Genomic DNA, 16771 nt, shown 5'->3' on the forward strand with positions numbered 1-16771 from the left:
ATAGGAAGAAAACCGACCGAAGCTGCATCTGATTTGCACATGGTAGGTAAGAACTAAAGCCACCAAGCTCAAAATCTTTCAGCAGTCACAATACAGCTGTCAGGAGAGGAGTGTGATGGGTGAGCCCCCTTGAACCAGCTGCAAAGGAAACACTGCACATTGATCTACAAGGCTGACAAACTTTTTGCTAAGCATACATTAGGGCTATTCACAGATCAAATCATTAGGAGATTTACAGGGAGGTTGGGGGAGGGTTGTGAAAGGGACTTCTCTAGATGGAAGCTACTACTTGCCACAAAATATTGAGAACTTTTACCTTATCACCGATTAGCTAATACAAGCATCCAGACTATGGGACTTTGGAAAAGAATAGCTCAATTTGCACTTGCCCACAAAAGCAACATACCCCTTTGCTAGTGCATGCTCTGAATTTATGCTGGCTGTTGCACTTGCTCTACTTTGTGATTAGCAAATGCAGGAAAAGCTAAACCTCACCCACACTGTTAATAATGAAAAAGAAAATGTAAATTACCTAGAGTAGTCTCCTTTTGCTTCCTATAAGGGAAGAAAAGTCATGTTAGAAATCTTTTTTGTTTTATAATGGCTGTTTGCATTTCATTTAGATACCTCATTAAGAATGCATTTTAAAATTCAAGTCATTTTTTAAAAAATGCTGACCTTATGTGCAAATTAAAAGTACATCAGTGGTTTGAAAGGCTTTTTTTAAAATATATATGTTGTTATTTAAAAGTACCAGCACCCCCCAAATGTGTGTAAGACACAACCTAAAATCACACACACAGTTTCCGCTAATCTGGATCAATTTCAAACTTTTTTTAAAATCAAAGTTTCAATTTATTAGAATATATTAATATAAACGGAAGCCTCCTCTTAAGAAAAATTACATATTGGAATATATTTGTATATATATTACATTTAATAATCTAGATATGTAATATATATATTATATTATGGAGATGTCCACACAAAATCAACATGATAAACTGAAGCAGAATTGATAAGAGACATTTAAGTGTTTGTAGTGATTTTCAATATAATTATAGCCCTTTTTCTCTAGTTCAAAATCTTTCTCCTGTGCCCAACGTATAGTTTTAGTATTATGGAAAATATGTATTATGGAAAATATATTCAATTATCCCAGGCAGATGACACAAAAGTATAGCTTATTCAAAGCACGCTGCCCCCACTCCCAATAAGTTTTCTTCGTACATTTCTTCTGCTATATTCTTCTCCTGCTACATTCTAAATGTCCGCACAATGACCGTTTTGCACGACAGCTTTGCATAACGGGAAGAAAGAACAGGTATTCCGTTTTAAACTGGGTCAGCTGGGTGAAGGAGTATAGTTTTACATTTTATAACAAAAACATAAACAACGCTGCAGAAACTCCAGTCTGGGAACCGAAGGCATGGCATGTTAATAGAAAACCACAAAATTGAGTTCAGAAAAATCTTACCTGTAAAATCAAAGCAGCTAATCTAAAGACTGTCTCGCTTTCCACTTCAATATGCCCCTGTTTAGATAAAGAGGGAAGTATCGAGTTAACACGGCTGAACTCCAGAGGGGAGGTTTACCTCAGGCTACACGGAATCTCTTAGTAGTCTGACGCTACTCAGCAACCCTGGTTTTTTCCTTCCATTTCCAGGTCGTACCATTACAGCAGAAAGGGGTGGGTGCAATTTGAGCCATAAAGTTTGGATAATTGCTTATTGTTTAATATGGAAAACGGGGGAAATCATCCCTCAAGAAAAGAACAATTGGGAGGCTGGAGGAAACTGTTAACCAGATCGCTTGCAATCTTTGATGAATCATGACTTGCAAATGTTGTATATTTTGACCCTCCGGGTTTCCCAGGGTTCAATGACTGCAACGACTACAAATACTTTGCTAAGGCACTTCTGTTTGTGGAGGGTGCTCAGAGTTATGCAAAGACACGCACACTCACAATAATCCTATGCATATACATATGTCCCCTTGAGTTGATGAAGTACAGTAAACAATAATAAGAAAGCACTATTCTCCTTTGGTGGTGAGATTGCTAAATTGAGCTATCTTGTTTAAATAAGATTGCATATTTAATTTGCAAATGAGAACATCGCTGATTAAATTTATATATGTCCATCTTTACCCTTTGGGTTAAATATCATTATGCAAAAAGCAGAAAAGGAGAACAAAATAAAGCAAAGAGATAAGAAAAAGAAATGGACGGTTTATGCCAACAGCAGTTACCCTACCCTAATCTTTCTATTTTGAAAAACTGCAGGACATCCTCCCATTATCAAATGCCAATTTAGTGACTGTTGGAAGTTAGTGCTCGGACATTTGTGTGCTTTGAAACCAGCAGGCTTTTATGACTTGCAGCATCTTATGGTAATGTGATTGTCATTTGTGCGCTTCACAATCAGCTTCATGCAAGCAGAATCAATGGAGAAGTTGGCAGTAAAATTGCAAGTCGTGATCATGTATGTCTTGCTTAATGACTGGATGATTCACTTAAGAACAGAAGCTGAAGTGAGGTTTGTAAGTCTGGCTCATCCAATATTATTTTTTAGTTAGTGCCCATGGCACTTCTCAGTGGAGTTGTCAGTTTCAATTGTGGTCAGTAAGTGAAGTCAGTAACATTATTTCCAATGGATCCATGGACATGGCATTTTGTTCTAGAAACATTTTGTCACTGTTTCTTTTTGAAGATCTTATGAATGCCAGTGAATCACAACTTCCTCAGTCTTTCCCTTTCTGTCAATCCATTCCTCTTCCTTCATATATTTGTGTTACTCTCATTAGACACAAATCAGCTCTACAGGAAGGCTAAAACTACATATTATTGGGTATAATACAAAATTTTGACCGTCTGATTGTGTTGTACCTCTTCCCCATTTTATAATTCAGTAAATTATGGAGGTGAATGAGTCACTTCCCCATGGTATGTAGCCATTTTGAACTGAAAACTTATCATTTGTCACTTTGGCAATACAGCTCAGTGTGTACCTCTCCATCAAGGTTATATTTCTTTATCTTTACAGTTTGTTTTGCAAGTTGATCTTCAATCATATCCTGTACATGTTGTATTTAACAACCGACCTTTAATTCAATATATTTGCTAAACATTCCATAATTCAAACCTACTCACATATGATATGTTTGCAATAAATCAAGCAGCATACAATAATCTTTAAATCTCACATGTTATCATTCACGTCTTATGGATCTGTTAAACAGCAAAAATGTGGTATTCACACCCGCCCTGGCATAAAGTTACATTGCCCTTCCTCAATTTTTGCTTATTGTACTCCTTAGATGCGAATTCTGCCCCAAAACTACACACATGCAAACTTAACCAATCCTTTTGATGTTGGGGTTGTTGTTTTTTTGCATTAATTCTTACTACATTTGCTTTTATGTAGGGAAAAATAATGGAATTTTTCTTATTGGGATGTGGTAGCTGTGTTTAGGGGGGCTTTTGATAGATTAATCTACTTTGCCAATTAGGCCCTGTCCTGACTGGGAGGCCTTGCTCACAATATCCAAACCTCCTGTTTGGATTACTGCAATATACTCTACAGGGGGCTGCACTTAAAAACCACCCGGAAACTTCAACAGTGTGCACAGTGATGGATGCTTGCATATATAATACCTTCCAGTTTCTGGGTGCAATCTAAGGGGCTGGTACATCATTTTTAAGTCCTATTGGGCACAGGGCTAGGCTGTCTGTGGGACCACATTTCCCTAAGGACATCTATTCATCCTATCAGATTAGAAGGTGGGCATATCAAACATAGACTAGCAATATATATTAAATAAATGTCTATGGAGATTCTCAGTCATCCAGGTCATGGTTGTCCCAAAGATGCTTTTTTCAAGAGGCATCTGGATTTTCTTATTTATTTATTTATTTATTTTATTTTATTTTGTCTAGTGCTTATAAGGTAACAGGTATAAGCATGGTTATGAATACATGAAATGGATACATATAAGAAAAAAAAGAAACAATAGGACAAGAACGGTAGGCACATTGGTACGCTTATGTATGCCCCCTACAGACCTCTTAGGAAAGGGGTGAGGTCAATAGTAGACAGTTTAAGGTTAAAGTTTTGGGGGTTTGGGGAAGAAACCACAGAGTCAGGTAGAGTATTCCAGACATTGACCACTCTGTTGCTGAAGTCGTATTTCCTGCAATCAAGTTTGGTGCAGTTTGTATCTATTGTTTGCTCTTGTATTGTTATGGTTGAAGCTGAAGTATTCATTGACAGGTAGGACATTGCAATATATAATTTTATATACTATACTTAGATCAGACTGAAGGCAGCGTCATTCTAGATTTTCTAGATCTACATTTTCGAGTCTGGTGGCATAAGATATTCTGCAACGAGTAAAGGAGTAGAGAACTCTTGTGAAATATTTCTGGACTTTCTCAACTGTATTAATATCAGATATGTAATGCGGGTTCCAGACTGATGAGCTGTATTCAACTATTGGTCTAGCAAATGTTTTGTATGCTCTAGTTAGTAGTGTGATATTACCAGAGAACAAGCTATGCAGGATTAGGTTAACAACTCTTAATGCCTTTTTGGCTATGTAGTTACAGTGGGCTCTAGCACTTAGATCGTTAGAGATGAGTACTCCAAGGTCCTTGACAGAGTTTGGATCATCAACAAGGTCTTGACTATTCAGCTTGTATTTTATTGTCTGATTTTTTTTGCCGATATGTAGGACAGAGCATTTATTTCATTTATTTTTTCATGTCTTTGAAGACGTTTTGCTTCTTGTCCAAGAGACTTTTTCAGCTCTGACTGGATGGTGGGGTTACAAGAAACAAGAAAGTCCAGTTGCCTCTTGAAAAAGCACTTTGGGGACTATAAAATATAAGTGTTAAAAAGATTTGTGTTCTAATACCAATGTCTAGGCCATCTAATCATTAAAGCGCAGCATCGTTTATATTAAAACAAAATCAGATACTGGACCAGTATATGCCTTCAGTTAAAACTGGTCACGATATGATCTCCAGTTTGTCTTGGGACCCCACAGTCACACCGAGGGGCGGATACTATGTCTATTTATACAGATACCATAGGAGGTGTGCATCCTATTCAGGATTGTCAATTGCTGACCTGGTAGTTCAAAGCCTGGCACCGTTTTTGTCTGATCATTTATACGTCTTCCTAGGACTAAGAGTTCAGCGACCCATTTGGCTTTCCACTGGGAATCGATGTTAAAGTTGTTACCTTAAATATTGCCACCTTATAGGAGTTTGGGATGCAGTGGCTCAGCATTAAAGATGCTTAACTTGTCAGTTGGAAAGCAGACACACAGGGTTTGAGACCCGAGCGTCTCATGATGGAGTGAGCTCCCATTACTTGTCACAGCTCCTGCCCACTTAGCAGTTTGAAGGCATGCAAATGTGAGTAGATAAATAGTACCAATTTGGTGGGAAGGTAACAGCATTCCATGCCCCCTGGGGTATACTCATGCTGAACACATTACCATGGAAATGTCTCTGGGCAACTGCTGGCTCCCTCAACTAACAAATGGAAATGAGCGCGCACACATACACAAACACACAAAACAGAGTTGGAAACAACTGAACAGGGAAACCTTTACCTTTATGGGAGCTAGGAAGCATGCCTTTTCTGTGGCAGTTCCTGCCTTATGGCACCCCCTTCCCCTTAAAGTTTGGTAGGCCTTCACCCTTGTAGACTTTCGTAAAACACTGAAGACATGGCTTTCCCCCCAAATGCTGGGATGAGGTGCCTGCATATTGGAAGCTTGACTTGATGCCAGGTTTTGGTATTTAATGAGTCTGGTTTTTACAGCATAAATGTAGTGCTTTAATTTTTGATTGGGAGCTTCCCAGAGTTTGTTATATGGTGGGAGGTTATATAAATATTTTTAAATAGATAAATAAAACTGTCAGGCACAATTGCATTTTTCAAAGACACTTTAAAGAAGTCACACAGTTGCTCCTTAAAACAAGTGCCATCAATATTTTTTCAATTATTTCTTTTACATTTGCAGACAGATTTTGCTTTCAATGTTTTCACAGCATTTATATCTTTATAAAATTTGTTTTGGATATTAATGTTAACAGCATTTGTTTTCAATTAAAACTAAACATAGAAAGAAGGTCTCTGCATGATTGTCTCCTGCATCTCCTCAGGTCAGTTTCCTTTTGAATGTCATTATTTTTATTATTGATTTGATTCACACTGCAGAAGGCTCCTTGTTTCATCCTCTTCATCAACATCCAAAATGTTTTATTTTCACTAAAATAAGTCCGCAATTTCTCTGTTAGTCTGAACCTGTAACCTTGACTAGATTCTTTGCAACTATTATTTTATTTTTATACGCAGGCTTATTAATGTTCTATGTTTTACATTCTGTGTTTTGAAATGGCCTAATGGCTAATCAGCAATGAACTATGGCATACTGTATACAGTTATACCTATATCTATAAAAGTCCTCAACTTATGATCACAAACGAGACCAAAATTACCATTGCTAAGTGAGGCAGTTGTTAAGTGAGTTTGTCCATTTTATGACCATTTTGCCACAGTTGTTAAGCACAGCAGACAAGTGAATCATGTGGTCAATAAGCACGGTTCCCCCATTGACTGCTTGCCAGAAGCTGTCTGAGAAGGTTCAAATGGTGATCACATGACCTGGGGACATTGCAACTGTCACAAATACATGCCAGTTGCTAAACAACCAAATCACATGACCATGGAGATGCTGCAATAGTTATAAGTTACTTTTTTCAGTGCTGTTGTAACTTTGAACGATCACTAAATGAATTGTTGTAAATTGAAGACTACCTGTATACAAATTATGTTTTCTCCTCTCCTGTTTTGAAGTGCTTATTCTCTTATAAGCATTTTCCCCTTACCCATTGTCTTGTTTTCATCTTCATTCAACCTAGTACATTTATTTTATATTTCTCATTAACATAGCTACACACATTTCTATGATGTTCTGTAACAAGGGTCTTCAAACTTGACAGCTTTAAGACTTGTGGACTTCAAGTCTCAGAATTCCTTCTCCAGTCATATTAGCTCAGGAATTTCTACATGGTCCATGTTCTATAATATGGACCATTCGGTTCTCAACATCTCTCATACCCACTTTCCATTCATTTTATTCTGTCAGGACATAATTTTTTCTTTGAATAGTTTTCATTCATGATTTTTTCTTCCTTTAATACTTTTCACTCCATTTTCCTCAAGATTCCTCAATATCAATATCCCTGATATTGCCACCAAAAATGGTTTTTCACCATTCAGAATTTCTCATTGCTCTTATATCTTTCACTAATTCTCTTGGACTTTCATCATCAATTGATTAGTATGATCAGTACAGAGCTTTTTAATTTCCATTTCTGGAAATCAGGGCCAAGGAAAGTGGCCTGCCAAATATTGTTGAAGTATAAACACCTGCAGCATTTTTAGGTTGTCTTATTTTTGTAAAGATGAAGAATTCATGCATCATACTAAGCAGTTTTTGTTTTTATACATAATGGATTAAGTAAGTGCACTAGACTAAACTATTATTATTACCTTGATTGTCAGAGTACAACTTGTGTACAATGAGATTGGCTGAGCCTCCCTTCATGCACCCCACCACAACACAACTCACAGTAAAATCAAGCCAACCACATAATGACTTAGATGAATGTATGGGTTTGAGATTTTTCCACTGAAATACAATTAAATTTTTAAAAGGTAGAAGGCTTCATCTTCGGCAACATATTTAAATTTAAATGACTATACCAATTTAATATTTTGCTAATAGTAATTTAATTATCAAATAATTCCGATACCTTCCATTTAGAATTATACTCCTTTATTAAAATGCAAATTATAATCGGAAGTTTGATAGTTTGGCACTATATTAGACTTATTAAAAAATCAGTAAGTCACATGCAAGAAATCCTGGTTCATTATCTGAAAACAAGATTTCATTTCATGGGGGATAAATGCATAATTTTTCAAGTTCTTCCTTTAATTTTACTACACTGAAACAACAGAAAATCTTTGAGGTCTAGGCAAAAGAATTAAAAGGTTCTAACATAAAAAAAAACCATCCTCAGCCCCAAATTAGGTAAATTTTCAACACATTTCTATATGAATCTGTTCTTTCTCTGAATTTTTTTTTCAAAGCATCTGACAATATGAAAGCAAAATGGACCAAGAACTGTTATGCTCACTGGCTTCATGATTACTTTCTACCAATTGATTCAATTTTTTTTTCTTAGTAAAGGGTCTGCTTTTGCTTTTCAGACCAGCCAGGTATTTGTTTTGTTGGTTGTGATAGGAATCAATCAACCAACTGGTTACTTGAGCCTGACATCATGGGATTGGAGATAGTGACTGGCCCAAGGTCATCCACCTAGCTTTCATGCCTAAGGTAGTACTAGAACTTACAGTCTCCTAGTTTCTAGCCTGGTATCTTAATCACCTGATCCAGCTGGCTCTCTACCAATTGAGCCAATGCTGTTTGGTAAATGGAAACATGGAAACATATACACATTGACAACACATAGCAATACAAATTGTTACCATGATTGATGGTTCATAGGATGTCATTTTGATGTGGTAACCAGATTCACTTTTAGACAAATTAGGGAATTATTAAATGACTTGCAAATATGAAAATATAATTAATCTGTAATTCTAGAACTCAAATAATTGACAAAATCAAATCTAAAACAAAACCCCAAATTTGATATTGGTTTAATTTAATTGATGTTTTAAATAGATAATTAAGCAAGCTAGATGGGGTAACCTGCAGTATACAATTCCAGAATTAGTCAGAATTTTAAGGAAGTATAAAGTGCATAAATGGATTTAATCTAATTGTCCATAGGGTAGAAAATATATTTAACTGCATAAAATAAAATACAAAGAGGTAAACTGCATTGGAAAGGGAACCAATAATTCTTATGTACAGTGATTAAAGCACTAAAAATAACTAACACTTAAAATAGTAATATATGTGCTTCTTTATTAATCCATAAAACAATGACAAAACAAATTGAATTTTGGTAGAGAGTTAATGAAAATAAAGTTGTATTTAATAAACTAATTTATATGTCACCCATATCACTGTCGGGTGATTCTGGATGACTTTCAACATCATAAATATAAAATACAAGACATAAAATTAAGTATTAAAAATTAAGAATTAAAATTTTAAAAAATTAAAATTAAGTATTAAAATTAACAAAAAATAGTTAATTTAGAAACCAGAATGCAATGGGACTTGGGTGGGATTGGCTTCCAAATCCACTAACCAACTCCCACCAGGACCCCAAGCCAGTTGGCAGAACCAGGATTTCAGGGTCTTTGGGAAGGCCGAGAGGTTGGGATTGGATCTCACCTTGAGGGGCACAATGTTCCAAAGGATGGGGTAACTTTCCCCCTTCCTTACTTAAGCTTCTAAAAACCACTTAAAAGCTGAGCTTTCCCCCAAGTGTTAGGAGAGACCGAGGCCAAAGCGTAAGGCCAATATCATGGGCAATATTGAGGAAGTTCAGTTGTGGGACAGGATTTTCTCATCTTGTTTTTAATGTTCTTTGTTTTTAATGTTTGCTTGGGAGCCACCCAGGTTTTTTGGGCTTTAACATGGGTTGCTATATAAATCTTTTAAGTAAATAAATAAATATCTGGCCATTTTTATAGTTTGATGATGTGACTATGACAATCCATTTCTGCTGCCTTAGGATAGAAGAAGCCATTCATATTTCAGAAAGCCAAAGCCTCAATTATTTTAAGTACGTAGGGTGAGATTTCTTACATTCTTTCAAAACTTTTTCTCTAGCCCAGCCTTTTACATAATTCATAGAGGTTAATAGGACTGCTTAGCTTTCTTCTAACAGTCTTGAAACCGATGTAGTAGATACTTTTATTTCACATAGATAGGCACTAAATCTCATTTTACAGGTGCTATCAATTACCAACAAATGCAATGTCTTTTTAACACATTACAATTGATAAGGTCTTTATAATCTGTCTCACTGTAACCTGTATCAGCATAGCAGGACTGTCTTCCCCTCCTTGCTTTCCCCCTCCCAAAATGTGTTAATTAGAAAAGATGCTACCAAACTCTTGATTTGCAATAGAGCAGGGGTATCAAACTGAAGGCCTGGGGGCCAGATCCGGCCCGCGGGGTGATTAGATCTGGCCCGCAGGGCCACCCTGGAAACGGCGAAAGACTGGCCTGAGGTGCCTCTGCCAGCAAAAACAGAACTCGGGTAGGCTGCACACAGCCCTCTTGAGCTCTGTTTTCATTGGCAGAGGGTTACTTACAGGAGGCCATTGCAGCCGAAAATGGAGCTCAGGAGCCTGTTTTCTCTGGCAGAGGGCTCGGGCCACCACAGGCACCCCTGACACGAGTGATGTCGAGCTGACCACACCCACTCTGGCCACGCCCACTCTGGCCCTCCGAGGTAAAATACAATCCTGATGCGGCCTTCAATGAAATCGAGTTTGACACCCCTGTAATAGAGACACAATTCTTTTCTTCATCTGTGAATGGAAACTTCTGTCATGGAGAACTATCTGGCACAGGTAGTCCTTAACTTACAACAGTTCATTCAGTGACCATTCAACATTACAACAGCATTGAAAAACATGACTTATTATTGTTTTTCACACTTAACAACCATTGCAGCATCCCCATGCTCACATAATCAAAATTCAGTGGCTTGGTAACTGTCTCGTATTTATCTGAGTTGCAGTGTCCCTTTTGATCACCTTTTAGTGACCTTCTGACAAGCAAAGTCAACAGGGAAACAGAGTCATTTCACAACTGTGTTACTAACTTAATAACTGCAGGGAGTCACTTAACAATGGTGGCCAGAAAAGTTGTAAAAATGAGGCAAAATTCACTTAGCAACAGAACAGAAATTTTGGGCTCAATTGTGATTGTAAGTCAAGGTCTATCTGTATTGGAATGAACTCTTTTATAGAAATTTGATAGAATAATATTCCTGTGATTCATGAAAATCTCGTTCAGATTTTTCCCATGCTTAAATTTTATCCTTCTTGCCAACAACTCAAAAAAAAACCACAAACCATTTTATTTTGAATAACCACAAGCAAGTGCAGCTTGATCCAGTTTTCACAAATCCAATGCCCTGCAAGCATTACAATAGCTACTTTCCCAAGTAAATAACATGGCTGAAGGCCAAAAGTCATACTAGCAGGTTTCTGGGAGCAGAGGTTAGGAAAGGTTTCCACAAGTAAATAAAATTCCAGTGAAGTCCCGGAGATTTCCAAACTGGTACAGCCTGAGCAGTGACACCTGGGAGTAAAATTATAACTATTTTACAATCAATTTGTTCTTAAAGGCTACAGTCATCAGAAGAAATATTAGTCATGTGGAAAACTCCTCTAAATATATGTTGTTAGAATATGTCTGTGATGGAATGCTGGGAAGAAGAATTAGGAATAGGCTGTAAAGTCTCCGGTGGAGTTAGGTGGTCAATAACTTAAATAAATAAATATTTGTCTTCAACAATAACATTCCAATCAACTGATGAATGAAACAAGACTATGTTTATTAAACCATTCATAGAGATCTAGGCAACCTGGCAGTGACTTTTTTATGTACTTCTTCATACTTGTCTCTCTGCCTCCCTCTGGAATTGAAAACTGGCAACAGCAAAACAGAAAAAAAAAGATTGCCAGGAAAGCAATTATTTGAGAATGGCCTGCTAATATGCTAATTAAATGGAAGAATGTACAGGAGATGTCCATTCCACAGTAAAATGAAGAATCAAATTCTTAAAGAATATAATGGTATTTATAATTGGTAGGAAAGTGAAGCAATTGAAATCACAGGTTGGGTTTGAATATGTTGTGAATCCATAGTTTAATATTATGCCTTCCTGTCTCCCATCCACTGTTCTAGTCCAGTACAGTCATGGCCAGCTAAAAATAGTTGAAAAAGAATGTTTTCACTCATTGATAATATGAGTTTGGTCTCCTTATGGATTTGTACTGAGTTAAAAGAAAGGGAAGAGTACCTAAGCATGAGATTTCTTGACATCATGTCAGATTATATTTTAGCGTTATATACAAATATAACAAAAGAATAATCAATGTATAAAGAAGCATAAGGTTTTATGGAACAGAACACACTTTATCAGATATACAAATCTTATCCAAAGTTATTCAATATAATTTTGCATGCTTCTAATTACAATATAAAGGGAAAATACTCTCTCTGTCTGTCTGTTTGTCTATCTATCTTCTGGTGTGTGTGTTTGTAGATACGTTTGTATGTGTGTGTGTGTGTGTGTGTGTGTGTGTGTGTGTGTGTGTGTGTGTGTGTGTGTGTGTGTATATATATATATATATATATATATATATATATATATATATATATATATATATTTGTTTTCTGAGGTTCTCGGGTATTTGTATGTGGATCTTTGGTTGTTGGGTTTTCTCCCGCGTAAGATTGAAGTATCTAGGCAACGTTTCGATGAAGTCTCATTCATCATCTTCAGGCTTCTGTCTCCGGCTCTGTGCTTCTCAGAGTAATGGAGATTGCAGCTGCTTCCTCCTTTTACCTACCTACAGCCAATGGATTCCAAAGAAAGAAGATTACCCACCTAATCCAAAAAGAAACCCCAACCAAAATCCAAGACAGAGAACAAGAAAACGGCAAAGCCCTCCTCCCATATATAAAAGGCACTACAGACAAAATTAGCAAGATCCTCCAAAAACACAACATCAAAACAGCATTCTGCACAAACAGAAAAATATCCACCATCCTAAGAAACCCCAAAGACAAAATCGAATTAGAAAACCAAGGAGTATACGAAATCCCCTGCACTGCCTGCCCTACCACATACATTGGACAAACTAACAGAAGAATAAGTGCACGCATTGAAGAACATAAGAACTCAATCAAAAAAGAAGAAACGACCTCTTCCCTGGTCCAACACCTCAGAGCCACAGGACATGAAATTGATTTTAAAAATACCAGAATCATTGCCAAAACCGAACACTTCAACAGCAGAATAATCAGAGAAGCCATAGAGATAGAAAAACGCCCACACAGCATGAACAAAGCGAGATGACACCTCCGCCTTCCAGCCATTTGGAAACCCGCCCTCATGAACAGACGAGTACCTAACATGAAGAAGGACACCAGACCCACACCCATGAGAGCCACACAAGATGCCACCACCACACTTCCATGTAGAAAACAGACTCACACCCACTCAGAAGATGAGACACGACCATGGACCAGAAGCTGCACTGCAGCTGCATCACCACCCACTTCAAACCCCTCCGAGCCATACATGAAGCAAACCGACACCCACTATGAAGATGCAGCACGACCACGAACTCGAAGCCAAACAGCAAGATCACAGCTCACCAGCTCAAATCCCCAGCAACTAAGACTAACCTGAGCACAACCAAGCCCCCACCTGAACAGAACACGCCTCCAACCAATCAGAACACGGCTAACCCCCAACCAATCAGAACACAGCCAAACCCCTACCAATGAGAACACACCCCCACCCAATCAGAACACAGCCAAGCCCCCACCCAATCAAGTCCCACCCCCACTGGCAGTTAAAAGGAGGAAGCAGCTGAATCTCCATTACTCTGAGAAGCACAGAGCCGGAGACAGAAGCCTGAAGATGATGAATGAGACTTCATCGAAACGTTGCCTAGACACTTCAAATCTTACGCGGGAGAAAACCCGAACAACCAAAGATCCACATGCAAATACCCGCGAGAACCTCAGAAAACATATATATACACATACATACATACATACATACATACATACATACATACATACAAACATTACAAAACTCTTTTAATGCACTATGTAGATCTGTTTAGGTTAACTTTCTCAAAGTTAAGCTGCACATGTTTGCAGAAAGTACTGTCAAAAATGAAAGTCTGGGTTTTGGTTTTTTTAAAAACTTGTAATAACATACAGGTGAAACTCGAAAAATTAGAATATCGTTCAAAAGTTCATTTATATCAGTAATGCAACTTAAAAGGTGAAACTAATATAGGGGATAGACTCATTACATGCAAAGCATGTTCAAGCCATGATTTGTCATAATTGTGATGATTATGGCTTACAGCTCATGAAAACCCCAAATCCACAATCTCAGAAAATTCGAATATTACAATAAAACAAGAATTGTACATCAAACAATATTGGACCTCTGAAAAGTATAAGCATACATATGTACTCAGTACTTGGTTTGGGCCCCTTTTGTAGCAATTACTGCCTCAATGCAGAGTGGCATGGAAGCTATCAGCCTGTGGCACTGCTGAGGTGTTATGGAAGACCAGGATGCTTCAATAATGGCCTTCAGCTCTTCTACATTGTCCGGTCTCATGTCTCTCATCTTTCTCTTGGCAATGCCCCATAGATTCTGTATGGGGTTCAGGTCAGGTGAGTTTGCTGGCCAATCAAGCACAGTAGTCCCACGGTCATTGAACCAGTTTTTGGTGCTTTTAGCAGTGTGGGCAGGTGCCAAATCCTGCTGAAAAATGAAGTCAGCATCTCCATAAAGCTCGTCTGTGGAAGGAAGCACGAAGTGCTCCAAAATCTCCTAATAGATGGCTGCATTGACCCTGGACTTAATGAAGCACAGTGGACCAAGATGACATGGCTCCCCAAATCAACACAGACTGTAGAAACTTCACAGTGGACTTCAAGCATCTTGTAGTGTGTACCTCTCCATTCTTCTTCCAGACTCTGGGTCCTTAGTTTCCAAATGAGATGCAAAAGTTGCTCTCATCAGAAAAGAGGACTTTGGACCACTGAGCAACAGACCAGTTCTGTTTTTCTTTAGCCCAGGTAAGACACTTCTGACATTATTTGTTGTTCAGGAGTGGCTTGACAAGAGGAATATGACATTTGAAGCCCATGTCCAGGATCCATCTGTGTGTGGTGGCTCTTGATGCACTGACTCCAGCCTCAGTCCACTCCTTGTGAAAGTCCCCAACACTTTTGAATGGCCTTTTCCTGACAATCGACTCCAGGCTGCGGTGATCCCTGCTGCTTGTGCACTTTTTCCTTCCGCACAACCTTCTATTAATGTGCTTTGATACAGCACTTTGGAAACATCCAACTTCTTTTGCAATTACCTTTTGAGGCTTTCCCTCCTTATGGAGGGTGTCAATGATGGTTTTCTGTACAACTGTCAGGTCAGCGGTCTTTCCCATGATTGTGATTCCTATTGAACCAGACTGAGAGACCATTTAAAGGCTCAGGAGCCCTTTGCAGGTGTTATGGCTTAATTAGCTGATTAGAGTGGGACACTTTGAGCCTAGAATATTGAACCTTTTCACAATATTCTAATTTTCTGAGATTGTGGATTTGGGGTTTTCATGAGCTGTAACCCATAATCATCTCAATTATGCCACATCACAGCTTGAACTATCTTGCTTTGCATGTAATGAGTCTATCTCATATATTAGGTTCATCTTTTAAGTTGCATTACTGAAATAAATGAACTTTTGCACGATATTCTAATTTTTTGAGTTTCACCTGTATTTGAAAACTACTTAACCAGGAGATGTAGAGTAACATCTCCTGTAAGTAGGATTTTTTTGGCCAAACAGAATAAACAGAAAGGATCATTGGATTTCAAACAAAACACACCAGATTTATCTTCATAGTGTTATTTTTCTATAGAAGAATTGGTTTTGCAGAAAATGTTAATGGGAACAATCTCTCTCTAGAGGATCAGAAATGTTAAAAGGGGTTAACTTCATTCTCAAATTATCTACCATAAAACAAGAGACCTTTACATATAACAAGCATAAAAATATGTTGGCAAGATAATATAAATGAAGAGGTGTAAGAAAAATCTATTTCTAATGATGCAGCGCAGAAAGAAACTACTTCTATGTGGTGGTTTTATTTATTGGGAGTAATTGTGAACTATTATTGCAATATTTATTATGAATTCCAAGCTGTTTTAGATTAAGATCAATTAGTAGCAAGATCACAGGAAATAGAGCAGATCACTTTGTGGCTTACAAATTCTAGAAATAATAATTTAGCATATGGGGCATTCAAAATCTTCCATTGCAAAACCATTGCCTGTAGAAACAATGGGGAGTATCTTGGATTGAGGATCAGGGACATCTATCAGGAAGGGATGAGTAAAAATCAGGGGACCACAACCATGTAATTGAAGCTCCACACCCGTTTTAGACACATGTATTTAATGAAAAACAGGACTTTAACCATGCAATCATGGGTGCCATTCTGACTTTTTAAAAACCCTTTTCCTATGGATAACTTTGTTCCAAGGTAATCTACACTAGTTCTTTCAGGGGACTAGTTCCAGAGCCTCACTCAGCAGAATAAATAGGCTTCAAATGATGTACGCCACTACAGTTTGAATTAAGTACTTCATGGAAACATATCTTGCTATATCCTTCCTCTTAAACCCTTAGATATTTAAGAGAACCCCTCCCTCAGTGTTCTGCATTGCAGGCAGGGTGGTTATGATTATCGTTTCAGACGATGAATTAATATTATTGTACTTGGAATATTGATTCCTGGGTTTTTTTTTCTTTACAATATATGGTTTTAGTTTTAAAAAACAGAGTGCTTATCTATGTTTTTCAATCCCAGTTTACAGATTTGGGGAGTTCTATGCCAGTCAGAGTTAGCTGGTTAGAATGGCCATGCAAATACAATAAACATACCACCATTTAACTCACAACCCAGGAAATAATACAATTAATTGTCCAACTTG

General features: G+C 37.6%; 1 protein-coding gene across 3 annotated transcripts in view; it reads right to left on the minus strand.

Annotated features, from left to right (window-relative positions):
* The window catches only part of FRMD4B (FERM domain containing 4B), a 236349-nt gene that overhangs the window by 84629 nt on the left and 134949 nt on the right, over window positions 1-16771 (minus strand). For all 3 annotated transcript variants that reach the window (XM_087923650.1, XM_026722192.2, XM_087923649.1), the window contains exons 6-7: window positions 1478-1534; window positions 533-555 (exon numbers count right to left, since the gene is read on the minus strand). In XM_087923650.1, the coding sequence (XP_087779776.1) occupies window positions 533-555; window positions 1478-1534 (80 nt within the window). The remainder of the gene's footprint in view (window positions 1-532; window positions 556-1477; window positions 1535-16771) is intronic.

Source organism: Pseudonaja textilis, chromosome 2, assembly GCF_049901715.1.
Source record: "Pseudonaja textilis isolate UNSWEBS1 chromosome 2, rPseTex1.2, whole genome shotgun sequence".
NCBI classification, from domain to species: Eukaryota; Metazoa; Chordata; class Lepidosauria; order Squamata; family Elapidae; genus Pseudonaja; species Pseudonaja textilis.